The sequence below is a fragment of the Harpia harpyja genome, chromosome 8, assembly GCF_026419915.1.
Source record: "Harpia harpyja isolate bHarHar1 chromosome 8, bHarHar1 primary haplotype, whole genome shotgun sequence".
Lineage (NCBI taxonomy): Eukaryota > Metazoa > Chordata > Aves > Accipitriformes > Accipitridae > Harpia > Harpia harpyja.
In genome coordinates, this window is record NC_068947.1 from 701,341 (window position 1) to 728,897 (window position 27,557).

The 27,557-nt window shown below is 40.9% G+C and overlaps 2 protein-coding genes across 4 annotated transcripts in view; one reads left to right on the forward strand and one right to left on the reverse strand.

The window, feature by feature from the left end:
* The first annotated feature begins 7,635 nt into the window (after positions 1–7,635).
* PDHA1 (pyruvate dehydrogenase E1 subunit alpha 1) lies at positions 7,636–21,686 on the forward strand. Of its 2 annotated transcripts, XM_052794237.1 has the most exons (12): positions 7,636–7,809; positions 8,964–8,978; positions 10,407–10,475; positions 12,054–12,227; positions 12,993–13,119; positions 15,560–15,651; positions 16,026–16,118; positions 17,536–17,691; positions 17,928–17,999; positions 19,467–19,534; positions 20,414–20,522; positions 21,244–21,686. In XM_052794237.1, exons 1-12 carry the CDS (start codon positions 7,732–7,734, stop codon positions 21,406–21,408), a joined length of 1,218 nt encoding a protein of 405 aa, XP_052650197.1. In that variant the 5' UTR covers positions 7,636–7,731; the 3' UTR covers positions 21,409–21,686. The 2 variants fall into 2 exon arrangements, with proteins under 2 accessions (XP_052650197.1, XP_052650198.1); XM_052794238.1 differs by lacking the exon at positions 8,964–8,978.
* Positions 21,687–22,218: 532 nt separating this feature from the next.
* The window catches only part of MAP3K15 (mitogen-activated protein kinase kinase kinase 15), a 92,118-nt gene continuing 86,779 nt past the window's right edge, over positions 22,219–27,557 (reverse strand). For both annotated transcript variants that reach the window (XM_052794236.1, XM_052794235.1), the window contains 5 exons: positions 24,316–24,526; positions 23,337–23,449; positions 23,070–23,167; positions 22,861–22,937; positions 22,219–22,342 (listed from right to left, as the gene is read on the reverse strand). In XM_052794236.1, coding sequence (XP_052650196.1) covers positions 22,225–22,342; positions 22,861–22,937; positions 23,070–23,167; positions 23,337–23,449; positions 24,316–24,526 — 617 coding nt within the window. In that variant the 3' untranslated portion in view covers positions 22,219–22,224. The remainder of the gene's footprint in view (positions 22,343–22,860; positions 22,938–23,069; positions 23,168–23,336; positions 23,450–24,315; positions 24,527–27,557) is intronic.

The window sequence follows — 27,557 nt, forward strand, 5'->3', positions numbered from 1 at the left end:
AGGAGACAGATGCTTGAAGAAAAAGTAGAGCAAAGGGACGCGGTAACCGTATAGTAAAACAATCTAAGGCATAGTTGTTGTATAAAGTTTATGGGACTCTAAAGCTGTTGAAGTTAGTCAGACAAAAATATACAAACTCTGCCTTATTTGGCAGACACTGTAAAATTAACAAACACTTAAAATTAGTTTGCATTCAAACACGAACTCTTCTTTGTGTTTACTCATTGTTTAAGTACAGCTGAAGTTAATCGTGTGCTTCCAAACTCTGAACATAGGACACAAAATCTTAAAATCTTTTAATGATTTGCCTGTTTTATGTCAAAGTGTTATATGCTTGTATGTTTGACTGCAGGTACACACATATTGATACACGACGGGTTTGACTGAAAACAGAGAGAAATCAATAGGAAGCTTCTCACTGATTTTGATTGCGTCTGGAGAAGACCAGTATGATAAATCTTGTTCTCATCAAGATGGTAGGTACACAGGCAAGCCTTCCTAGCCTCCACCAGCTGCTTTCTGCAGAGACATTCTCCTCTTCCTCCCTCCTCTGTGGCTTTACAGAGAATTACTCTTTAGCAAATATCTTTGCAAGCCAGTCTATGTTTGCAGCACACATTGGCCCTTCAGGGAAAGACTCCCAGGGTTTGTAAGCATGGGAAACACGTCAAGGAGATATGCAGCTGGAATAAAGCATCATCTTTGTGCGGGGTCAGCTAGAACCATGGGCAAAGCCGGGATTTGCCTAGGACAGCTGACTGCCAGAGGCAACAAAGTTATCATGGCCCTACTGCTTGTTTTTTGCTCGTACCAGGGCCCTGGAAAGCGATGCTGGTTGCTGCTGCTGGCAGAGAAGTCCACGAAGCCTTGGGCTGGCGCTGCCTTTGGCCACTTGTTCAGGACTTGCCTGACTGATAGTAATGCAAGCAAAAATCTAATATCCAAATGTAAGCCAATAATACAGTCAAAATATTCTGAGGTTTTGGGCCAAAATTGTATGGAAGATCCCCTTTAATGTTACCGAGAAAATAACATTTAGAAAACACAGTGTCACCATTGCCTTGTAATGCTCAGGACCAGGTGACACTGAATTCAGCTCTAACAAAGCTGTACTTAATTTTAAAGCCTAGGAACAAAGTAATAATACAGGGTTCATTCTACTCATGCAGGAAGTCACATGCAGATTAGCAGAAGAGATTCAGCAGTTTGGTGAAAGTTAGCCGAGTTCCCTTAACAAATTCTTGCATTTAAATGCTTTTCAACCATCCTCAAGGAAAGAAAAAACCCCAACAGAAAATTGTCAGACTGGTGGCAGGACTACTCTTCAGCTCTCTGAAAAACAGAAGTCTGTTTTCTTACTTAATTCACTTCCCGCTCCCCACTCTGTTTGTATGCATTTAGAGCAGTCTTAGTTGCATGATCGAAGATAATTTTGAATGCCGTTAATCATGGCAGAAGAAAAGAATTTCTGAAAGTGTGAGGTTAGAGAGATGAGTTTTATTCCTCAGTCCTCCACAAAGGGGCTAGACTGTATTTTAGTATCAAAGCTCAGGAAGCCAAATTAAAGAACATCCTTAATTCTGTTATTTGTTTGATCTGCTTTCATAAGCGTAGCGCTCTCTCCTATAATTATTTGCAGGTTTTCTGCACACAGATCCAGATGCATGTGTGCTAAAGCAAGTGGCATCATATCATCACAAAACTAGAGTGAGCAAGGGATGAATCAGAATCCGCTAAGGGTTGTCAGAGACAACACGGCTTAGTGCAAATGGCTCCAGCTCATAGGAGTCTGGTATTGAATGGTCGTGACACATACCTCGGGGCGGGGGGGGGGGGGGTGATATATGACCCTTACTGTATACCATAGGACTGGCTTGGGTTTTGCAGAGGTTAAAAAAAGCTTTGCAACCAGTACGGTTGTGCTGCTTTGGTGTGGGGAGTGTGGGGAGGAGGGTTGTACAAATTTGACTCCATTCAAATTTATGAGCTTCATTAAAACCAGATCAACATCAAAATTATTGAAGGACAAATCTAAACTAGGCACTCCTTCCCCCGAGGGAGCCAGGGGGCTGGGGGCAATGGCAACGGATGGGGGACTAAAACATCCCCTTCTGGTGCTCAGGGAAAGGAAATAAACACCACAGATACAACTGGGGAAGCGAAAGCAAGCAGTCACACCCTTTCCAGAGTAACCAGCTTATTTTCAGTCTGTTCCCTTAATATTATCCCAACGTTATTTCTCAAGTAACTAAGCAACCTCCAGTGCCCTACTGCAAAAAGCCTGAGTCACTGCTGGGACCCGGGGTAGAGCTGGGCTCGCTACCGGCCGCGGGAGCCCTTCCATCCCTGGGCTGCACTGCCGCCTCACGGCACTTCTTCCACGGAGCTCTCCTTTTTCCCCCCAAGACTCCAAAAAGCCCGTAATCAAAGACTGGTTATCTGTGATCCTGCTGGTAGCATAGTTCTGACAAAGTCTTTCCTTGTGCCTGTACTACTCAATTTTCCTGTTAGCGGGGATACACAGGAATCCCCCATTTAGTTCTGGGGAGACATAAAACGGGGAGGGGCAGAGGATTAGAACTCCGAGGTTTTTGTAAAATTGGAAGAGTGGTCTGAAAGACAGGATGGAAATCAGTGGTTTCTACCTGGAGGCAGGGAGCAGAACCCAGCAAAGGAAAGGCGGGCAGGGAGCAATGGGGCTGGCAACAATCCCGCAGACAAGAATCTGGAATCGTGGGGGCTCACGGGTCAGTGTTGTTCAAAAACAGTCAGCTGCTGTGAAAAAGGCAAGTGTTACATCAGTGGGAATGTTGTCTGTAAGGTGCTGTGAAATAGAACACAGCAGAATAAGGATGCCTGTGTAAAAAGCATAGCGTACAAAGGGTTGGTTTCTTTAAAAAGCTTTCTATGTACACAGAGGTTTCACAAAATGTTTGTTTGGAGCATTTGCTTGAGCCTTGCAGACACAAAGTCTGAGACCTTGATTTTGGATAAAACTATACCTTTGTATGCACCTGAAAGACATAGATGATCTCAAAATGCAGATGAACTGAGCTGGGTCCCAGACGTTTTGGGTTTCATACCAACAAGATCCAGCAACAACAGGAAATACATCTTTTTTCTTTTTTTCCCAGTTTTCAAACTGATCAGTGTTAGGTGCAAATAACTCTACAGTAGCTGGGCTTACCCAGGAGAGTAAAATAACATGTCTTTTCCCCTGGGAGTTTACTATGTAAATGAATACAGCCTTTCCTACAGCAGTGCTTCTCTGTGTGTTGTAATACTAATTACTCCTGGGACTAAAAAAAGGAAAGTAACATAATGGGAAGCACAGAGAGGAATGGCATAGAAGGATAAATAATTCAAGCATGAAAAATGACATTATAACTTCACTGGCATCTTGCTCCTTCAGTGTTTTCCAAATAACAATGCAGGAAAGCAATCCAAATGACAAACAGAAATGAAACTTTCTTAATCCATTTCTCTGTCACTGCTCGAAGCAAAACATCTGGAAGATACTAGAAAACTACTTCTCTTCCAAACTCCGATGACTCCAGAGGAAACAAATCATCTGAAGGATTCTGACAGTGTAATTAATTGTTCTAATTCTGCCATTGATGTTGACTGCATGTGTCTCAGTATTAAAAGTGTGTTGGGAGCAGTGTTGCTGTCTAAAGCAGGAACTACTAGAAAATGCAGGACAGAATGGGAATTAGTCAGAAGGGGTGGGAGGCAAAAAGGCAAAATAGAGACATTTTTTATGACAGATGTAGAGGAGCAATGTGGGCCTGAGAAAAGGAAGAGAGGAATAGTGACAAAAGAAAAGTTTGGGCAAGAAAATCAGAGGAGGTTGGGGAGGACAGGAAGAAAAATGGGAGGAGATAAACCAAATGGAAACTCAAAAGGACTAATGAGAGAAAAAGGACTGTTCCTGCTGAGCAGTTTCAAACAGAGCGTAGTATATTTAGAACCAGAGGACACATCTGGAGTGAAGCTGGGGATTCAGGTTTTAAAGATGGAAAAGGAAGCAAGGCTGCATCTGTTCTGTTTGCTAACTTAATTCTTTGGTTCAGTCCCAGGACCTGGTCCCCAGTCACTCACATCTGAGTATGTTCACCCGCTTTTGTGCTCCCCTTTGGAGCTCACTGACCGCTTCCCCCTAGGAAGAAGCCAGGGCAGAGTCCTGGAGGCTGCCGACTCTGACCAGCGTGGGTGAGGCTGTGCCACCGTCCTTTCCAGCCGGTCCTCCAAAACGGAGCCAGCTCACCATCCCACCGCGCAGATTCCCGCGCCACCGAGCACGCAGCACAGCCCCACTGCACAGCGCCATCCAGATGCCACTCAGAAGGGCTGCTACACGGCCTCAGTTTACTTCCAGCATTTTGAACTAAATAAACACGAAGCATAGTTATTACGATTTAAGGGGCCACCATACGGTGCCACGCAGGAGACCCGGGCAAGCGTGCCACGGTGTGGATGCCCCCCGGAGGCAACGAGGCTGAAGCGATGTGACCACAAGCTGTTCGGCAGGAGCCGTCCTGGCAGCCACAGGTCAGTCCCCCACACTGCTGCCTTCTGTCAGGTCTACGGTGGCACGGGAAGAAGAAAAACCAGGCAGCAATCTCCTGACTCCTGAAATGAGGCGAGGATTGCCTTCACCTGGATGCAGACAGACGGTGAGCTGGGGTGAGACCCGAACGCTGGATGCTCCCCTCCGTCTTTAACCCAACGGCAGACATTTGTAACGGCAGCTGCAACCCGAAACATGCTAACACTCCAGGATCACACCCAGAACAAGAGAAGACAATGAGTTTTGGCCGACCGCCACGCAACACACCCTTGATGTGGTAATAGTAGAGTCACACATGGCAAGGTGCTCCATGACGAAATATTACATAATCACCTTTCATTAAATTATTTTCTAGTGTCATTCTCTGCTTATGATTTTATTATGTTTTCCTTTTCATTGTTTGCCTCATTCTTGAATTAGCTTTCTGCATTAGCTTTCTGTGGGACAATTTAATCATTTCAGGATGTTTTAACAGTTTTTAATGGTGAAAACATACGGATATTAATGAAATAGCATGAAAAGTTAAAAAGTTGCAGAGGTATTTTAGACCAATGCTTTACTATATTCCCAGGGAGGACAAAAATGGATCCATTCCCATAAAAAATAACTATTTCCTATGACTACCAGAAGCGCTAATAATGTATCAGTCTATAAATGCGTAATTATAAAAATTGCTCCGCTTTTTTCTTTCATGTGGAGAAGGAACGGGTAGATGACACTGAACCTGAGATAAGCTCGACTGCTTTCTTTTGTAATAATAATATAATTTTTCCTTTGAGCAGGACCATGTCCACAATTGTTCCTAGATCTCTTGAAACCTCTACTTCATAGCGCTGCTTAGTAAAGAAGTGGCACGTGAGTTTACCACAAGCTTCCTGTCTCACGTACAGATAGCAGTATAAGAATAAAAGCTGGGTATGAAGGACCTGGTAGGAGGGGTGAAAATGTTACACAGAGTTAGTGCGATGGAAAAGACAGGACAAGGAACAGCTTGTTCAAAATGACGGAGAGGGAAGAAACAGCACGGGGAGCCGCGAGGAGAGGAAGCAGAGAGTTCTGCTCTCAACAGGGAGAAGATAACACATGAGGAAGCTGAACAAGGCCCAGGGACAAGAAAGGGAGCGAGCAGCAGGAAGATTCAGCCGTACGCACAAAGCAGCACGTTCAGAGGCGCTCCTTCTCCCAGTTGGTCACTGTTCCCTCTCCACAGGAAAGCGCCAGGGAAAGAAGAGAGGCACTACCGGTGCTGCTGGGGATTTGGGCACTTTTGCGCTCTTCACGTAGACATTTTTTTCTGCGTATTTCTCCCAAAATGTATCATCTCCTGTCAGGGGTGTCAGGAAGCTGTTGTCACCAGCCAGCTGGAGCAGGGTCACCGTGAGGAATGCCTCGAAGCCTCAGCTCCCCCCTACCCATCTCCTTGTAGCAGGGAACCATCTGGAGATGTGAGCCGAGTAACAACCGGACACCGATACGGTTAAAGTTGTTCTCCCTTTATTGCCCAAATAGCGTGCTTATATACCTTGTCAAGCTAAACATCAGCTGTCCACGCGCCAAAAGCTAAAATATAATTGGTTATACTATCTCTGTCCACGCGCATAAACATAGGACACAATTGGTTATACTAACTAAAACATGCGAAACTTGTCTCCGCCTAATTGGTTAAGATAAACTGCCGAATTGAGGTTCTTCGTGCCAAGTTCCCTTTATCTTGGAATGTGCACCTGTGTTCTTCTAATTGGCATCTTCCTTTTTTTGTCTTCTTGTTTATTCTGTTCAAGGCCTTCTAAAGGCGTCTGGAATACTTTTGCGACCGTTAGCTAAATATGTGTCCGCAACATCTCCTGACCCTGTCCCCGGCAGGTTGGTGACACGGGCTGCTAAGGAAATCTTGCCACCTGCAGACACCCCACCCCAGGTGCCATGTGGCCTTGCTATAAACCCGGGTGGGCCAGGAGGAGACTGGAAGTATTCGTGTTTCACGAGTCGCACCAATACAACTGGTGCGCGCGTGAACACCGTCGGGGCGCGTGAATCCATCAGGAACCTCTCCAGAACCGTGCGATACTGATGGACGAAAGTGCAGGTTGCCAACTTGCAGGGAGAGGTGGCCACACCGTTCAGGAGTGGCCTGGGACCTCTCGGGCTGTCGCGGTACCTTGGCAGCCCCGGGGAAAGCCCCGCACGGACCTTCGGGATAACGCTTTCTCTAGCTGCAGAGCTGCTCCCTGCCTGGAGGACAACATCTCCAGCAAGTCCGTGCTTGCTTTCTGAGCTGGCAAGTGCTCCAGATTAAAGATACTCTAGGGAAAATGCCTTCTGAAGCAACTTATCAGCCTTTTCACCTTGCTTTTTGTTCTCTTGGAGGCCAGCTGCTGTTGTTGCTCTTGTTACTCCACAAATGACGTCTACAGCTGCTTAGTTGTGCAGAGCTGGCTTGCAAAATTCAAATTTCCTACAAGTTGCATGCCAAAAATGACTCCACAAGAAGCCCCTGTGTAGTCTCGCCTTGCCCGTGTGTTCGCCAGCACTGCCTTGTCCCTGGTGACAACTGAGAACAGCGCTGCCTGCCTACTCACGGGTGGATTTCATGAGTGCAAGGGTGACATTATTTTCAGATTTTTCAAGGCTTTCCTCTCTGGGATGTGAAAAGCGGTAGCTTTATATTGCTTCGTTCGCACACCTCAGCCTGCGCCGAGGCGCAGCGCACCTCCCAGTACGACAGCCGGGCAGGACAAGACCAGCACGGCGCCGGGGTCCGCTTGCCAGCCTCCACGGCTTTTTGAACGAATTACACCTTTTTTTGCCGCTTAACGACGGACTGGTCAGCCCCGGGGGCGGGGCGGCAGGGGGGAGGGCGGGGCGGCAGGGGGGAGGGCGGGGCGGCAGGGGGGAGGGCGGGGCGGCAGGGGGGAGGGCGGGGCGGCAGGGGGGAGGGCGGGGCGGCAGGGGGGAGGGCGGGGCGGCAGGGGGGAGGGCGGGGCGGCAGGGGGGAGGGCGGGGCGGCAGGGGGGCCCCGCCCCGCCGCTTCTCCGCCACCGCCCATCGCCGCGCATGCGCGCCGCCCGGGCAGGCCGCAGAAAAAGGCGCCGGTCGGCCCGGTTTGGCGGTGGTGGCGGTTTCTGCTGCCGCTGAAGGAGACTCGGGGACGGGCCCGCTCCATGCGCAGGATGCTGCTGGCCGCGCTCTCACGGGTGCTGCAGGGGCCGGCTGCTGCCGCTGCCGCCGCCGGGAGGACGGTGAGTGCGGCCGGGACCTGCCCGGCCGGGACGCGGGGGAGCGGCGGGCCCGGGCGGGGGGGGGGGTGGTACGGCCGGCCGCTTGGCCTTGAAATCCGCGGGGAGGACTCGGGGGACACGGACACGGACACACACACACGCAGGGCCCTCCGCCTTCGCGGTTTTTAGTCACACACGCGCATATATATGTATATACGTGTTTATTTTTGGGTGTCGGCAGGGGTCAGGTCCCTTCCCGCTCCGTTCCCAGTCAGCCGCCGGCCCTCGTCGGAGCTGCTTCGCCTTTCTCTCCTCAGACGACGGCCGCCCTCCGTCCCGCCGTTGCGTTTCGCCTCTTTTGCGCCAAAAGTCTTCGAAACTCCCTTTTCGTCCGCCCTTATTCCATCGACAACGGCTGTGGTCGTGCGGGAAAAATTAACCCTGCGGGGAAAAACAAACAAAAAGTCGTTGGCGAGGTCAAGCCAGCGTTAAAGGCTGCTTTTTGGTAATTGGAAGTCGGCTGCCTGTTTGCCATTTAGAGCAAATGTGTCGCCACGCCTCCGCCCCGAAGTAGCTGGCTTACCTAAGCATTCGCGTCCTGTGGAAAAAGCAGGCGGGCAGCTGGATGCGTGAGAATGACACGAGAGAGCAGTTTTACCAGAAGAACTTCCCGTGTGTCTTGGGGCTATGTATCTAAAAGTATTTCCTAATTTACAAGTAAAATGCCTATATCAAAATTTTCAGATACGAGTGTCTAAAATTAGTCCCTTACTGCAAGTACTTGGCCCGCTCCTGACATGCTGTGTTCTCCTGGAATTCCAACCTAGACCTGGTTTGGATGTCTTAATATAGGTTTTTGGATCCTAGTGATTACCAAATACGTAAACATTTGTCTTGAATTTTTCCTGTGCATTTGTAGTGAAGGTATAAATTACCGAATAAATAGAAGCAGTCTTAATCCATAAAGCAATACTTTATATATGCTTTGAGCACATTGCAAAGTGTATAGATGGATTTCCATGACACAGAGCTTACCCGTAAGGAGACTACCTCTTACAGTGTTCTAGTTGGCTAATAATTTGCTGACTTCTCTTATTCTACTTGTTTGTTATGGTTACTTACTCTTTTTTCTTTTTTTTCCCCCCTTTTTTTCCTTCCAAATGCTGCTAACCTAGGGAGCCGTTAGTGAGGTAAGGCCTGAATCAGTCTTGTCAAGGTTTGTTTTTCATACATGTACTGGCCATGTATTAGAATTTTGTACAGACTCCTCAGTGTTGCTTTTACATCGTATTCAGGGCAGGGGGGTTCGACCAGGTGGCCTACAGAGGTCCCTTCCAACCTCGGCCATTCTGTGATTCTGTGAACCCCAAACTCTTGATTTACTTCTAGCTCCGGAAGTAAAATAGCTTTTTCTCACCGATAATACTGATGTTTTGTGGTAAACGGTGTAGAAAATTGGTTTAAATTAAAAACTCTAAATAATTAATCTGGTAATGGGGCAGGGGGGAGGGGGGGATCATGGTTGCTAAATCAAATATGGAACAAAGTAGGTAACCAAGATGGACTGAGAAATTTCTCTTGGCTTTTTTCCAAGCTTTATACCTATCAGTCAGACCTTTTTTTTTTGCAGACATTGACCTGGATATTCTGAAAAGTTTGGAAGAATGAACCTTCTTCAGCTAAATGTACACAAATGCCATGGTTGAATGAGCTACTGAAGTTTATGTGTAACTTAATCAGCAATACAGTTTTGCCACTAAGGATGTAGTGCATTCCTTATGCTGTGGGCACAATGCGTGCATGGACAGATGAGCATCGTATCTGATGCTGCAGTGAAACTTAGTGAAGTTATCTAAAAATACCAGTTGTTCATTAGTTAATAGCTTGTGCACATTCTTTAAGACGGAATAGTAGTGTATTTTTAAACATACTTCTTATCTCTCTCCTACTGTGCCACCCTTTCTGTTGCCCTGCATTTCAGGTATCCTTAGGTATGTCACCTTTTGTGTTTCCATATCATTTTTAAGTAGTGGCCCTGCTGTTACCCACTTAAATGGTACTCTCTTTCTTCATTGTTATTGCCTTGCATTCCTCCAGCTTCTCTTCCTACTGAAAGGAAAGAGTGAGAGTAGTTCATATTCCAGAAATCTGCTGGGGTTTTTTGTTTGGTTGGTTTTTTCAAAGGAATTTTTTGTTCTATCAAGGTGACATTCCAGTCAGCACAGACAGCCATCAAAATCTGCGTTGGCTGTGTCTCTACTCATATAGGCAATCACGCACATGAAGGGAAAAGTACTTATTTCTGTGATTTTTATGCTCTTCACAGTCTTTTGAGGCTTATTGGTTTTATTTTGGATAATCAAGGGTATTACAAATGTAAAATTCTATTCTCTTTTTCTAAGCTTAATTTTAAATACTGTGTTTTAAAGAACTTCTAGCATGTACATACAAATTAAAATCTCTCTAGTATTATAGGGATATGCGACTGAAGAGTTTCATTCACAAATTATTTCAATTTGGGAGTACTGTTAGAAATTGTTTGAGAATTCACCTACTTTTGCTTGATAGTTATATTTAAATGTTGCTCATGTTTTGGTTTTGTCTCTTTTTTTTTTAAGGCATCTCGAGTGGTGGTAGCATCGCGTAACTATGCTGACTTTGCAAGTGAAGCTACGTTTGAGATTAAGGTAAAGCAGCTGAACACTGGCTTTCTGTGTAAGTGCGTGTTGTAGATCCTGACATGATGGACTTGCCTCCTTATCTTTTCAATTAGCAAAATACTGTTGGAATTTCCAGAACCAAACCCCTCGTTATCTGGCCTGATTTCTAAATGCAGGTGGAAGTACTGTGCTTGGCAGAATGTAGTAATGTTAATGTTACTTGTTTCTTAAGAATGTGAAGTTGTGATTCTTTGCAGCTGTGATACTGCAACACAGCTGTGGGAACGGAGTTACAAAGGAGCTAAAGAGCCTTTTCTGTTCTGAGGGCAAGAGTATTAATGCTTTTAAAACAAATAGCTGGTGTTTGCTGCCTACCCTTCTTTCCGTCTCCCTTTTGTTTATGGAGTCATGGGTGCTGTATCCCAGATGTGCAGCTGATTGAGGTGTGTATGCTTTTGGAGGAAAAAATAAGGCATCCTTTTTCACACTTCACTTGGTGCTGCTCAAAAAATGTGCATTACGTTCTGTCAGCTTTCCACAGTGACTAGGTCTTAGGAAGAAGTGATGCTTCCATTGGCAGTAGCTTTTGTGCTGGCTTTTCATTCAGGAATCAATAAAAGAAACTCTGAAAGAAATTATTTCATTTTCCTTTTACCTGCTCCCCATTTGTCCGTGCCTGTAAAGTATTGAAATTGTTTCACAAGCAGAAGGGAGGGAAAATATGTTTATATGAAAAGTCTTTTCTGAGTAGATACAAGGTTTAACATTTGGTCCTGTGTTGATTACAATACTCCAAAGTTCCTATTGTTATGTGAACTCTGAAGCAGAGCTGTCTTAAGAGTAGTGTGCACATGTGTTATATCAAATTCATCTAGGTGTCAGTGGATTTGCTCTGGAGAGACTTTGCTTTAATGTAGGCTGTCTTTAATCTGTGTAGCAGTATTTTGGCCATTTCACCTGCACTGACAGAGTAATTTGTTTGGTCTGTTCTATTGAACTTGACTGATAGTATTTTTTTTTTTAATTTTTGTTTTGTAGGGGTACCTAAAATCAGCCCTCTGTGCAACTCTATTAGTCCATGGTTCGGGGACGAAGTTGTACTGTACACACGGTCGTTTGACTGGCAGGGTGGCTGGTGCAGCAGTGGTTTATTAGTGCTTTTTAGAAGTGGTGGTAGAAGAGGTGAAGGCCAGTCTTAGGACCATATCTTACAAATTGTTCCACAAAGCAAACTCTGTCTCTCTTTTATCTCTTCACTAAGCCTCTAACTCTTGCCAAGCATTTGGCATGCAACAACTGTGGAAATGTGCTTTTCCAGTATTTTGTGAGGACTTAGTTCATCTACTGCTACTAGGAACTACAAGGCTTCATTTCATGAGTGGAAATCTGTCTTCATTAAAAGTAAAGTTTTTATTGCCCTTAATTTGAAAATAGTGTGCAAACTTTACAGTTATTTTGACCTACAAATTTAGGTTTTGCTGGCTTTCTTTTTTAAAAGATACTAAAATCTGAATTTGAAAATGGCACATCATAAACAAACCCTAAGTGATATTGATAAATAGGATTAATTACTTTCAAGAAATGACTACTTTGTCAACTTCGCAGAAATGTGACCTCCATCGCCTGGAAGAAGGCCCTAGTACCACAGCAGTGATGACTCGAGAGGAGGGACTCCACTACTACAAGACAATGCAGACCATACGACGCATGGAGCTGAAGTCTGACCAGCTGTACAAGCAGAAGATTATTCGTGGCTTCTGCCACTTATATGATGGGCAGGTAAGATTCCCCCCTCCCCCCCCGCAAGAGGTTTTATATTCTTACCTTACTTAATTTAAGGATTTGAATAGAGTGGAGAATAAACCTAGAACTGAGTATCTGTGTACAATGTCTGAAGTTGTAGCTGGATCCATGATTTAGTTCATTATTTCTTTAAAAAAAATGTCTTAGCATGGAAGGGAATCCCTGAGATCTTGGGACAGCAATAGGAAGAGAGAGAAGTAAGGTGCAGCTGAAGATCAGCTGAGTGTGAGGAATGAGCAACTGCAGCATATTAAATTCAACGCATTTGGAGGTCCATGTTCTCCTCTTCCAAACTTCATTCATGTCTTTTGTTCCAGTGTCTCTTGGATCATGTGCCCACTAGAAAGCAACAGCCAGGAGAAGGAACATCATGAACAGTGAAACTTTGCTGTCTGTCCATTCCCCCTCCCCCCATTATTGAATTGCAGTTGTTTAGATGCAATTCATTTAGATGCAATTGCAGTTTTTTAGATGCAAAGTAGTCCTCAGATTTTTGCAGCTTCTGGTTCCCCTCCTGTCTGCTTTTGTTCGTCACAGTCAGGTTGGAATTTAGAACCCAAGGCTGTTGTAGCTCCAGGCCTACCACGCCTTGGGATTTAAGGCATTCTCCTGTATCTGGGCTCTTCCTGTTTTCTGCTGATATTTGATATACGGGGGATCATAGGTAGCCCTTGCTACACTGCTGGCTGTGGAAGTTGTGTGCTTTTCTTCATTGCTGAGCTTACTTTTCCTTTGTAACAGGAGGCTTGCTGTGTAGGGCTTGAAGTTGCCATAAAGCCTACAGACCATGTGATAACAGCTTACAGAGCTCATGGCTTTACCTATGCACGAGGAGTGCCTGTTCGAGAAATTCTTGCTGAACTTACAGGTTTGTGCTAAGTAAAATGAGGATTTGCATGCTGCTGTACTTGTGTCAGAATTTTTTATTCAAATTCAAAATGATGTTGATGCACAAAGTATACTGGGGCTTCAGAAGCAGTTTAGTGACATAGCAGAATAAATCAATTTTATAATTTTATGATGCAACCACTTTTTACTATAAAACCTAAGTCATAAGGAGCATTTAAGTGCTGGTACTTATAAAGCACAAATTCAGAAAATTTTTCCTGATACCATAAGCTGTATTTGTTGTGCTGCAGTTGCTTGTTTAAATGGAACTCGCTGGTGCTAGACATCTGTTGTCAATAGGACTGGGCGTTACTCTCCCTAGGAGACAGACTTATATTTTCAGAATTATGCTGCTGAAGTCTTAGGAAGACTGGTAAACACTGCCTGTAATGATAAACTGAATGGTTTGGGAAAATTTGACTGTTCCAAGAATATTAAATGGCAACCTAGACAGATCTAAGATCTTGCAGAAAGGAGAAATGGTTATTCACAATAGGGTTGTAGGTGGAGCAGGGAAGAGAAGAGAGGGTCAGCCTGCTGAATGCTTAGAGATCTGTGAATGGATGCCAGAAGTGAAAAATGAACAAGCAGTTTGAAGGCCTTTATGAATCATTGCTATAACAAAAGACTTGATCTGAGAATTTGCACGCTTGAAACGTTAATACAGGAAAGCATGTTTCAGAGGTAGAGAAGAGGTATGGTTTCATATACTAAGAATGTATGTGTGTGTTAAGAATGCATATTAATGATGTGCATGAAAGCCCAGAATCTAGTGGATGATCAACTTGCCAAGTGTCACTGGATACTGATAAGAAGGAAAGTAAATGAGGAGATTGTCATGACTGAAGTCTACTATTGGCCCTGAAACTAGAAATATCGATGATGATGATGGGAGGGGGGGTCTTTATTTCTTCTCATGACATGCATCATCTTCTATAGCACTATGCTTGGTTTTGGTGGGGTTCTTTTAATTGGGAAAGAGCAGCTGCAGTACAGAGACTTGTTCCAAGAAATGATGCTTGGGGCAAGTTTCTAGAGTGTTGCTAGAGCTGATTCTAGCAAACAAAGATCTTGACTGAAAATGCCAAACTGAAAGACAGCCTGAGTTACAATGACCAGGAAATGACAGAATTAAAAAGTCTTTCAAGGAGCAGGAAGCAGAGTCACCCAAAATAAGACTAGTAGATAAGATCCTACAGGAAAAAAAAAAAACTATAGAAAAGGACTTTTCTGAATTGATGATTCCCAGAGCAATGGTTTTGTGTTCTAAGAAAAGTGGAAAGTACAGCAGAAAGTGACATTGGTCAATTAGGAGTTCTTAAATACTTTCTAAAAAACAAGAAAGGATTGTACAGAAAGTGGAGGGAGATTGCTGAAGTTAAATTATACCTAAAAAATAGTTTTCTGATTAAAATTAGACAATTTTTTTCTTTTTTTTTTGCTTTGGGTCTAGCTGGCAGAATCCATAAAAGCTTACATGAAACCAATTCGTAAGCATATGAAAGGTATGAGAGACACCAATAATAAAAATGATCCACTATTAAAGAGAAGTACAAATTCCAGAAGGAGATCCAGCATTCAACTTCTAAAACACCAAGGCTAAGGCGAAAAAACCCAATCAAACAAGCTGTGCTTATTAGAAATAAAACATAAGCCTCTGCAGCTAGTAACAAGACAGATTAGAATAAGAAATGGGGTGGGCTGTTGAAATTCTGTGTTCTTAGATAAGCTTATTTAAATAGGGTTTGTTGTAATGCTTCATGGACCACTAGTTATCTTCAAACTATAGCTTGAGTAAAGCCAGGCTAGGTGACTTTTTGATATTTATCCTGGGGTGGGATGGGGAGCTGTTGGTTGGTTTTCTTTCTCTCTCTCTGTCTCTTTTTTTTTTTAAATGTCCTATCTGTAACTTTTGCTTCTGGTTATTGTCACAGGAAAGACAAGTGTAGATTATTGCAACCAATTTGGAACAATGTTCATACCTTTCTTGCAGAAGCCAAAAGTAATAAGGACTCTATATACTTCTTACAGATTACATATATGAGAAATACAGACCATGTTGGCTATCAAAAAAAAAAACCAAAAAACAAAACCCAAAACAAAACATATTTATCAGAAAGTGCTTTTGTATAGTAGGACACTGAAACTTCTTGGTTGGTTTTAAAATTTCTTCTTAATCTCATTCTGTATTTCCTGAATTATGTTTTCATCACCATTCTCTTTCTCTCCCTTCTCTTATTTGTTTTGTTTTATATTTAATTGTAAACTCTTTGGGGAGAGGCCATTGTGTCTTAACTCCATATAGATCTAATGGCAACAACATGGTCTTAGTGTTATTACCTTTAGGGATTGAATTAGATGTTCCCATTTGCATAGTATTTTCCTCCGAAAAAATAAATTGCTTGTTATTCATGTTTCAGGTCGAAAAGGAGGATGTGTGAAGGGAAAAGGAGGATCAATGCACATGTATACCAAAAATTTCTATGGTGGCAATGGTATTGTTGGTGCTCAGGTATATATGTGACTTATACTTTAAAGCACAAGTTGAATTTGGCTCATGTCCTGTGCCAGTGTTTCCTCTCAGTTTGTGGTGTGAGCCTGTATGCAGATACCATTGCTGTCTGGCTATTAAGTCTGTTATGTCTTTATTCTGGTTTGCTCACTGTTTTGTAAACTGTAGCAAAAGTGAATCCAATTGAGAATATAGTTAATGTCTGTATTTTGGCTGTAATGCAGATTGGAATAAATGGAAGTAGGTTGTTAACAACTTGTTTGTTAAGCAGATCTCAAACAATGTAGATGTCTCTATATGGTTCACAAGCTGCCTGTTTCCAACTCCTCTCAACATTGTTCTAAAATTTTGGTTTGTCCTGTACTCTGTGATAGGTTCCTCTTGGAGCTGGGATTGCGCTGGCCTGTAAATACTTTGGTAAAAACGAAATCTGTCTGACGTTATATGGGGATGGTGCAGCCAACCAGGTAAAGGATCTTTGTCTAGTGTGGCTGTGGGTAATCAATTTTCCTTCTGTGAACGGAGAGCTCTGCCTTTCCACCGAGCAGTGGGAGAGCACCTTTCACCCTGTCGGTGTAGTACCTGCAAGCCAGGCAACGTCTGACTTGGAACTTAGGCTGAGATTTGTGTGTTGGGCTTTCTGCTGCAAGGATGCTTTATTAAAGGAGACCACCGATGCTGAAAAAGCAGTCCTGGAGAGAGAAGGCAATGTACACCTTCTGTCCTACAGTCAGTTTTTCTTAGGGCTTTTGTCATGAAGTGCTGTTCACTGAGACAAACTTCATGTAGGTGGCTGGGCATCTTGCAAATTTGGGACACTAGCACCTCCTATTTGTGTTGTCTTAGGCATTTGAGTAGGAGTGTGTTTCAAGAACTGTATAGTCCTCAGAGGGGTGATTCAGATGAACAGTGAAGTTAATTGCTAGATGTTCTTTATGTATTGGGAATGTAGCATGTGCTTGCATTTTTTATCACGTTTTGGACCTGTGTAAATGCCTGTCCTTCCCTGCCCCCATTTTGGACTCTGCCCTTGTTGCTGGAGTGGAGGGATAGCTGCTCAGCTCCTTCCCTTCCGGAGCGCTCCAGATACTCAGGGGGCAAGTGGAGCTAATGGTTAATTATGTGCACACTGCAGGGGTGACGGGAGGAGGGGCTTCCAGTTACTCTTGTTATCCTCTTCCCAGTTGTGCATGGCTCACCTAAGTGTGACATGCTGAAGCCTCTGTGCTGTAAGGAGAGCTCTGAGTGACAGCAGTGAAGATGACAGTGCTGCTGAATAGGGAGAAACATGTAACTTACATTTCTGAAGACAGAGGAGAGGACAGAGCATCTTGCAGAGCCACTTACTACTGACATTCTGGACAGTCTCTTCATGTTATTGGCAGAGACATTAAGCTAGATAAGAAATTGATGGTTTAGAGTGTACTGTTGATACAGTTTCCCACTTTCAAAATGCTGGTGGAGATCTCAGTTCTTGTTTTCCCTGTTTTTCACTTAAAGTAGCAAGGCTGATGCGGTCACTGTGGTCAAACCTTTTACTTTGCTGTAGCAGCATCCTGCCAGATGAAAAAACTGTGAAGTTTTTTTATGACTGTTGCTGAAATACTTCAGTTAAAGTTGAAGGTTTTGTGCTACCCTAACTCAGATACTGATAGAGGTTTAAAAATTAAGTTCTATAAACTTAATTAGTTTAGATGAAAGTCACCTCATACAGTGTAGCTTCTCTTTTATTCCTGCTGAGCTGCAGCAAGTGACAGGTTTCAGATCACTTTTAGTATTAAAGCTTTTCCTAGCTAGACCTCTGCAACTGAACAATTTTCAGTAGAGTCTAATGCTTGAAGGCTGAGCTCCCTGTCTAGATGTAACTTGCTCTTTTTCTTTCAGGGCCAGATATTTGAAACATACAATATGGCCGCCTTATGGAAGTTGCCTTGTATTTTTATCTGTGAGAACAATCGGTATGGAATGGGAACTTCAGTTGAAAGAGCTGCAGCCAGTACCGACTACTACAAAAGAGGAGACTTCATTCCAGGGCTCAGGGTGAGCACAACTCCAGCTTTTTTTGAGGGGGGGTGGAAGTGGGGCAATGTGCATGCACAGACCTGCACAATACATACACATGTATGCATTTCTTTTATCTATAAATGTATTTAGAAGTATTTTTTTAAATATAGAAAAATTTGAAACTGAATTCCTGTTGCACTAGTGGAAGTACTAAAATTGGAAGTTTGGGGTTTGGCATTTTTTTGCCTCAACTTGTAGTTTCTGTTTATCAGGTGGATGGCATGGATGTTCTCTGTGTTCGAGAAGCGACGAAGTTTGCAGCTGATTACTGTAGAGCTGGAAAAGTAAGTCTGCAATTGTCATTCCCTTTCCATAGGTGAAATTCTTAGCCACATTATTGGTGCATAAAAAGTTCCTAATCTAGCTCATTTTCTCCAGTCACTGCTGGAACTTTATTTGACCTTTATTTCCTTTTTTCTCCACAGTATCGAACCTGTAAGCAATTGAGTGGTTCTTTAATTTTGTTAGAATTTATTAACATGCAGTTGGTATTAGCCAAGTGTCGTGGTTTAACCCCAGCCAGCAACTAAGCACCACGCAGCCGCTCACTCACTTCCCCCCCACCTAGTGGGATGGGGGAGAGAATCGGGGGGGGAAAAAGTAAAACTCATGGGTTAAGAACAGTTTAATAGAACAGAAAAGAAGAAACTAATAATGATAATGGTAACATTAATAAAATGACAATACTAATACTAAAAGGATTGGAATGTACAAGTGATGTACAATGCAATTGCTCACCACTCACTGACCAATGCCCAGTTAGTTCCCGAGCAGCGATCCCCCCCACCTCTGGCCAACTCCCCCCAGTTTAGGTACTGGGTATGTCATTACATGGTATGGAATACCCCTTTGGCCAGTTTGGGTCAGCTGTCCTGGCTGTGTCCCCTCCCAACTCCTTGTGCCCCTCCAGCCTTCTTGCTGGCTGGGCATGAGAAGCTGAAAAATCCTTGACTGACTTAATCTAAATGCCACTTGGGAAGAACTGAAAATGTCAGTGTGTTATCAACATCCTTCTCATCCTAAATCCAAAACATAACACTATACCAGCTACTAGAAAGAAAATTAACTCTATCCCAGCTGAAACCAGGACACCAAGCATTTAAAAAAAATATATATATATCTCCTGATACTCTGTCATTTTTTTTTCCCCCCATTTCTATCCCTGTTAAATTCTGTTGTGAAAGGTGTTCTGTCAGGCAGTTGTGTTCTTTGTGAAGAGATTAATTAAGGGAAGCATCAAGGAAAGTAGTAATGATTCTATATTTACAACAAATAGAAAGTGAAATAAAAGTTTTGTGAGTCAGCATTAGTGTCTGTCACCCAAGTGTGATACACTGGTTTTGAAGATTTTTTAATATTTGGTGAAATAATGTTTGTGCTGGGAATGTACAACAGAAAAAGAAAAAAGTTGATAGAGAAGAGTAACAGTCTGCGAGCTACCATCTCAAAGTGAAACAACAATTTGAAATAGTCTGAGTAACAGTGGAATGACATTGGAAGGGAAGAAATTGTATAATGCTGCTCAATAAGAACATGAGAATAAATGCTCACAATATCAACACAGGCTTTCATTTGAAAAGAGCCAAGTTTCATTTTACTAGTTGTGACAATGTTATGTAAATTGAGAAAAAACATTGAATTAAAATCATTCATCACTGGTGCAATTCACCTATGGCAAATACTTGCTGCTAGAACAACAAATTGGTCACTCAAGGTGGTAACACCCTCTGTCACTTTTTTTTCTTTTTAAGGGTCCTATTCTGATGGAGTTACAGACATACCGTTATCATGGCCACAGTATGAGTGACCCTGGAATAAGGTACTGTGACATTCTTTCTTGGCATTCATTGAAAACAAGTAAGTATTGATGGTCAAAATCCTGAAACTCTTGGATTCAGTGTTTAAATCCATTGTGAAGTGCATATAAAGGTTATGATGAAATTGCTATGAGCAGTCTGATCACTCATCTCATTGCTCAGTTGATAATCCATGGCCCTGTAACATACCTGTTTTACTTGCAGTATTAAGAGATCTAGTTTTAGAAGCAGCACAGTGTCAGTTAAACTTCTGTACTTTCTATTAATGAATTCTGCTTTCAGTGTGACTTTATGGTGTGTTCTAATTAAGCTTTGGGTGCAAAGCAGCATGCTTTTTGAAGGCTTTTAAAGTTATTTCAAATCCTGTAAGCTACAATTACTGGAACAGTTTGGACTGTCCAGTCAAGTGGAACACTTCTTAAAAATACAAATGTATAGGTGCCAGAAAGACTCAGGCATTGTGCCAGCTGACAGATCTGAATTGATCTACATGAAGTAGAGGTGTATCCCAGGGCTTCGCTGGAAACTTTTAGTGAACTGGACGCATGCAGCAAGTCATCTAGCCCCACTGTAGGGGAGGTGGGAAGGAGGAAATGTGGTGCTCTTGTCATAACTGTCTCAGGCTGGGGTTGCTCCCCTTTCCCTGCCTACGTTATACTCGGGTCTGGAGCTACTTAAGCTTGGTTGCTGCTTACAGATCTAAAAGCTGGTTTAGATGTAGCTGTGCCACCCTTTGAGTGATAAATGTTGCTGCATTTTTCATTGCATTCCTGACAATTCTTTGGTCACACCTCTTTCTGAAAGTGAGCTGTGTCCAGAACCTCACCTCTGTTCAAGGATACCACTGAAGAAGTTCATGTCTTTGCTTGTCTTGCTCCTAGCTATCGTACTAGAGAAGAAATTCAAGAAGTGAGAAGCAAAAGTGATCCCATTACTTTGCTGAAGGACAGAATGGTCAACAATAACCTTGCTAGCATTGAAGAATTAAAGGTATGGCTTTTAGTTGCTATTTAAGCAACCTCTTGAGTGTTCACACACTAATCATCTCTGAACAGCACATCATAGGGCAGCGTGTGTCACTTGTTCTTTGAAGGTCTTTAAAGAAGTTTTAGCATCGCTTTTATTGGTGAAGTTGAAGTTTTGTTGCAGCCCAGCTAATGAAGTTGTACTCTGCCAGAAAGGCATTTTGCTTTTGGGTGCTGAGTGTAAGTCAGGGGTGTGAGGCTGTGTGTATGGGTGTTAGTGTTTCAAATACAGCTCTTGTCATCTACTAACATGTAGAAATCAAAATTACCGAGGCTTTCTCAACTGCCTAGGAAAGGGTAAGTCTCTGAAAGGGAAATTATCAATAGTGAAAAATCCTAGTGAAGGAGCCAGGAACCCTCTAAGCAAATGTTGTAAATACTTCCATCAACTCTGTTTAAAAAAAATTGACACTGACACTTTCAGTGTTTTGCAGGATCAGAACTGCAAATGTAGAGGCTCAGGGGGTCATGTTCTTCTGGCAGTAAGTTACTGGTGCTATCTGGTGCTATCCAAAAGGACAAATGCTGCACTTTAGTAGGGAGGGGAGTTTTCACAGGCTTTTAATTTATGTTATAGATAGTGTTAACGCTAATTCTGACCAGTACTTAATAATCATTGTGTTTAAATTTAAAATCGTGATGCTTTTTCTGAGCTGTCTTCTAATAAGCATCTGTTTTGTGTTTAGGAAATTGATGTGGCAGTAAGGAAGGAGATTGAGGAAGCTGCTCAGTTTGCTACCACTGACCCAGAGCCACCACTGGAAGAACTAGGTAACCACATCTACTTCAATGAGCCACCCTTTGAAGTGCGTGGCCCAAACCAGTGGATAAGGTACAAGTCTGTCAGTTAAAGGCCTTTTTGTTGGCATGCATTTACAGGAACTATAATGACTCAGAAACAACCCTTAAGCTTATTTAAAAGTTCTTTCAAAAGAGGAAATGTGTAGGGAAATCCATCTCAGTATGGATTTCCTTAAACATGCTGAATGTTGTTTCAGAAGGAGCTAAATTAAGAGAAAGCAGCAGTTTATTTAAATTGCTATATATTTGCTTTACTGACTTTTCTTTGGATTGCTGTATGTGTTATGTACAGTGTAAAAAAAAAAAAATTAAACTTTAACAACATTTATCTAGAGTGCTGTTTGCTTTGTTTCTTGATGAACCACTTCCCCCAAAACCCACCAAAAATGCGATTTAGATGCCATGGTTTTGCTGCAGAAAAGTTACTAAATGAAAATGTCACACCAGGCCTTTTTTAGTAGTTCAGTGAGAGTAGCTTTAATACAAAAAGCTATATACATTCATCTTTGAAGAGGTGACATATGCTCTAGCATATCCCCTCCCTGCTCAAACCATCAGCCAGCAGAACTGTGACATGTTTTAAGGTCATCATAGCTTTCACAATGCTAAAGCCAATCCAGGTGTGGGTACCTGTTTTGCAGAAAAGGTTTTTTTCTCACTAATGCTGTGTATTACATTGATAGGCATTTGCCTTCTGCATTACTCTGTCATAAATAATTTAAGTGCATTGACACTGACTTAAAAGCTGTTACTATTCACTGTGTATTATACTGATGGTCAAACAACCTACATAATTGTGCAAAACCTGCAAGGCCACTGTACATACATATATACAGCTAATAATTTAAGTGTTAGGAATGTATCTTTCATTTGTTTATTCCCATTTCATGTTCTGCCGAAGCATTAACCTTCTGCACTGAGGTCTTGCCAGATGTTTGTCGGTGGTTTAATATTGCATTCCAAATTCTGCATGCAAGACCACCCCTGGATGGAGAAGAATAGAGAACAGTTAGGGAAAACTCCCTCATCTCCATTACTCTGAAGTGAGCAAGAAGTAAAACCTAGAAATCCCAAGGGCATACCAGTTACAACAGTATATAGAAAACACTACACCACTTCTTTAAGGTTATAGCTAAAACAACTTCTTCCAGGTCAGCCAGGGGTTAACAGAATGATGAAGAAAGGACTTGAATCGATGGGTAGGAAAAATAAGTAAGTTCTTTATGCCTATTTTCCATATGATTACATCATCCTGAAGGGTGCAGAAATGGCTACCAACCTTGATAAATGCCAAAACTTGATGGCTTGAAGCACCCTAGGTATAGTTGTTAAGCTGCAGCAGTTAAGATGTGAAAAACTTTAACAGAAAATCAGAGCAGAAATACACAGCAGTTGCCACTGAACTATCACTGACCTATTTGAATAACCTAACTTCTAAAAGAGTATTTTTACAAATTGCTTTAATTAAGCTCTCAACAATGAACTAATAAGTACTTCCTTACCGCAGTTGAAGATACCGCAAATCATCTTTAGTGATGTCATTAAGGACAGCACTTAGTGTATAATCTTCTTCAGCAAACTAAAAGGCAAATTTATTCCTAAATTAATATTCTTTCTTTGAAACCACACTGCTAATTATGACTACAATGACTTAAAAGGTGATATTTTTTTTTTTTGGTTTTACGTGTTTTGTTTTGGGGGTTTTTTTTACCCTCTTAATGGCATCCAAGTCTGCTCCTTGTTGTTTGAGCCAGTTCATGAGCTCAGGGTCTACATTCTCTCTAAAAGTTGCTGCAGACCATTGGGAATCTTTAACAGAAAACAAATGTATAGGTTACTACACCTCAAAACTAGGGCAAAAGTGGTGATTTCCAGACTACTGAAGCTTAAAATAGACAGTCTTTTATCCTTTAAACAAACACACAATCCAATATATTTGTGTGTAACTGTCAAAGTATGCAGTATCATCTCATCATACCTTTGGGTTTAAGTTTTAATTGAAGCAAGTGTAATTCCTGAGTTTTTTGCTCCAAAGATTGCCGTAAGAGGGTCTGATACTCTTTCTCCTTCTGAATGAGGTTTTCCAAGAGCCTGTTGGTATATGAGAGAGATCAAAAATAACCATACTGAGTCTAGCTGAAAAAAAGACTTACCATTTTTAATGACTACCAAAGGACAGAGACACTTGAGAGATGCTGTCTTAAGTAACATGTTTTATGGCTTACAGACTTCATTTTGGTTGTCTGAGACTCAGCTTAGTGGTGGCACTTTAAGGTTTTCATCTTTGCAGAATTTAGTAAATAGCTTGTAAATTCTGTTACTGTTTTGCAGCCTCCCTGGGCAGAGTTGCTGCCTTTATCCTGTAATTTACTGCTGAACAGTAGAACACTGATGTTTTACCAGGGACTTAATGATGACAGATTTACATCACATCCATAAAGAAGAATGGGACCTTGTGATGTTAACACACTGGCAGCAGCCTACAAATGGAACCCAGGGGAAACAGGAGAGGGGCTCTGCTTGTGCTAATTAGTGGCTAGCCTGTCCTGTGGGCCAGGACAGAGCTGCTCCAGTCTTTTCTTGCAGGAACAGCTTTGAGGGTGCTGCCACTGGGTCAGGTGGCATCCAAGGAGTCAAGGAAGTAGGAAGGAAAGGGGCACAGTTGCACAAGCCTAATTACTTAACAGTAGAAATGCAACATGACATTCTGCAATTAAAAAATTCATTACACAGAAACAAAGGTTGTGCTGAAAGGCTGTTGAGTTGTCATACGGGTGCTGCCAGCGTATTCTGAATCCATTTATGTTTCTGGGAGGTCTGCTTTATCACAAGGCAATCAATCACAGTGGGTGAGCAGTATTCATGTTATGTATGTACATGTCATTGTAGAAAGTAATGTCTGAGAGCTTTTCAAAGACTGCCTGAAAACAAATCCACAGTCATTATAGGAGGGTTACCTTAAGGTCTCTTGTTTAAGTCTGCCCAACTCCAGGCTAAGCTGCTGCTGAGCCTCATGTGACACCACAGAACTAAGGGTGCTGACTCCTGATGGGACAGCAGGATCCTCGGCCCTGTTTTGATCAGCGGGCTGGAAACTGTCCTCCACTTCATCACCGTCCTTGTCCCCACCTTCAGTTTCTGATGCAGGCTCAAAGTGAGCTTGAAGCTCTGGTAAGAGGAAACAGTATAAGCGTAAGAGAAGCAAAGAGAGGTATGGAATAGAATAGGATAGGTTAGGATTGAGTAGAATAGAATGGAAAAGAATGCAATAGAATAGGATAGGGTAGGATGGAATGGAATGGAATAGAATAGAATACAATAGAACAGAATGGAATAGAATAGGGTAGGGTATGAATAGAATAAGGTGAAATAGACTAGACTGGATCAGACTAGACTGGATCAGACTAGACTGGATCAGACTAGACTGGATCAGACTAGGATATAATGAATAGAATAAGGTGGACTAGACTAGATTGGACTAGACTAGATTGGACTAGACTAGATTGGACTAGACTAGATTGGACTAGACTAGATTGGACTAGACTAGATTGGACTAGACTAGATTGGACTAGACTAGATTGGACTAGACTAGATTGGACTAGACTGAAATAGGATAGGTTAGGATTGAATAGAATAGAATGCAATAGAATAGGGTAGGATCTAATGAATGGAATGTAATAGAGTAGATTAGATCCTACCCTATCCTAGTCTATTGCATTCTAATCTACTCTATTACATTCCATTCATTAGATCCTACCCTATTCTATTGCATTCTAATGAATGGAATGTAATAGAATAGAATATAATAGATTAGATTAGAATAGATTAGATTAGAATGCAACAGAATAGGGTAGGAGCTAATGAAGGGAATGTAATAGATTAGAATAGAATGCAATAGCATAGATTAGATTAGCATAGAATAGGATAGGGTAGGATATAATGAATGGAATAGAATAGAATGTAATAGAATGGAATAGATTAGAGTAGAATGGAATAGATTAGAATAGAATGGAATGTAATAGATTAGAATAGACTAGAATGGAATGGATTAGAATAGAATGCAATAGAATAGGATAGGGCAGGATATAAGGAACAGAATAGAATGGATTAGAATGGATTAGAATAGAATGGATTAGAATAGAATGGATTAGAATAGAATGGATTAGAATAGAATAGATTAGAATAGATTAGATTAGAATAGATTAGAATAGAATAGATTAGATTAGAATAGATTAGATTAGAATAGATTAGATTAGAATAGATTAGATTAGAATAGATTAGATTAGAATAGATTAGATTGGAATAGATTGGAATAGATTAGAATAATAGATTAGAATGTAATAGATTGGAATAGATTGGAATAGATTGGAATGGAATGTAATAGATTGGAATAGAATGGAATAGATTGGAATAGATTGGAATAGAATGGAATAGATTAGAATAGATTAGAATAGATTGTAATAGATTAGAATAGATTGGAATAGAATGTAATAGATTGGAATAGAATGTAATAGATTGGAATAGATTAGAATAGAATGTAATACATTTGAATAGATTGTAATAGATTAGAATAGATTGTAATAGAATGGAATAGATTGTAATAGATTTGAATAGATTGTAATAGAATGGAATAGAATGGAATAGAATGGAATAGAATGGAATAGAATGGAATAGAATGGAATAGAATGGAATAGAATGGAATAGAATGGAATAGAATGGAATAGATTTGAATAGATTTGAATAGATTTGAATAGATTTGAATAGATTTGAATAGATTTGAATAGATTTGAATAGATTTGAATAGATTTGAATAGATTTGAATAGATTTGAATAGATTTGAATAGATTGGAATAGATTGGAATAGATTGGAATAGATTGGAATAGATTGGAATAGATTGGAATAGATTGGAATAGATTAAAATAGATTAAAATAGATTTGAATAGAATGTAATAGATTGGAATAGATTAGAATAGAATGTAATAGAATGTAATAGATTTGAATAGATTTGAATAGAATTGAATAGATTAGAATAGAATGTAATAGATTAGAATAGATTGTAATAGATTAGAATAGATTGTAATAGAATGGAATAGATTAGAATAGATTGTAATAGATTTGAATAGAATTGAATAGATTAGAATAGATTAGAATAGATTAGAATAGATTAGAATAGATTAGAATAGATTGGAATAGATTGGAATGGAATGTAATAGATTGGAATAGAATGGAATAGATTGGAATAGATTGGAATAGAATGGAATAGATTAGAATAGATTAGAATAGATTGTAATAGATTAGAATAGATTGGAATAGAATGTAATAGATTGGAATAGAATGTAATAGATTGGAATAGATTAGAATAGAATGTAATACATTTGAATAGATTGTAATAGATTAGAATAGATTGTAATAGATTTGAATAGATTGTAATAGAATGGAATAGAATGGAATAGAATGGAATAGAATGGAATAGAATGGAATAGAATGGAATAGAATGGAATAGATTTGAATAGATTTGAATAGATTTGAATAGATTTGAATAGATTTGAATAGATTTGAATAGATTTGAATAGATTTGAATAGATTTGAATAGATTTGAATAGATTGGAATAGATTGGAATAGATTGGAATAGATTGGAATAGATTGGAATAGATTAGAATAGATTTGAATAGATTAAAATAGATTAAAATAGATTTGAATAGAATGTAATAGATTGGAATAGATTAGAATAGAATGTAATAGAATGTAATAGATTTGAATAGATTTGAATAGAATTGAATAGATTAGAATAGAATGTAATAGATTAGAATAGATTGTAATAGATTAGAATAGATTGTAATAGAATGGAATAGATTAGAATAGATTGTAATAGATTTGAATAGAATTGAATAGATTAGAATAGATTAGAATAGATTAGAATAGATTAGAATAGATTGGAATAGATTGGAATAGATTAGAATAGATTAGAATAGATTGGAATAGATTGGAATAGATTGGAATAGATTGGAATAGATTGGAATAGATTAAAATAGATTAGAATAGATTAGAATAGATTGGAATAGATTGGAATAGAATGTAATAGATTTGAATAGATTAAAATAGATTTGAATAGATTAAAATAGATTAGAATAGATTAGAATAGATTAGAATAGATTAGAATAGATTAGAATAGATTAGAATAGAATGTAATAGAATGT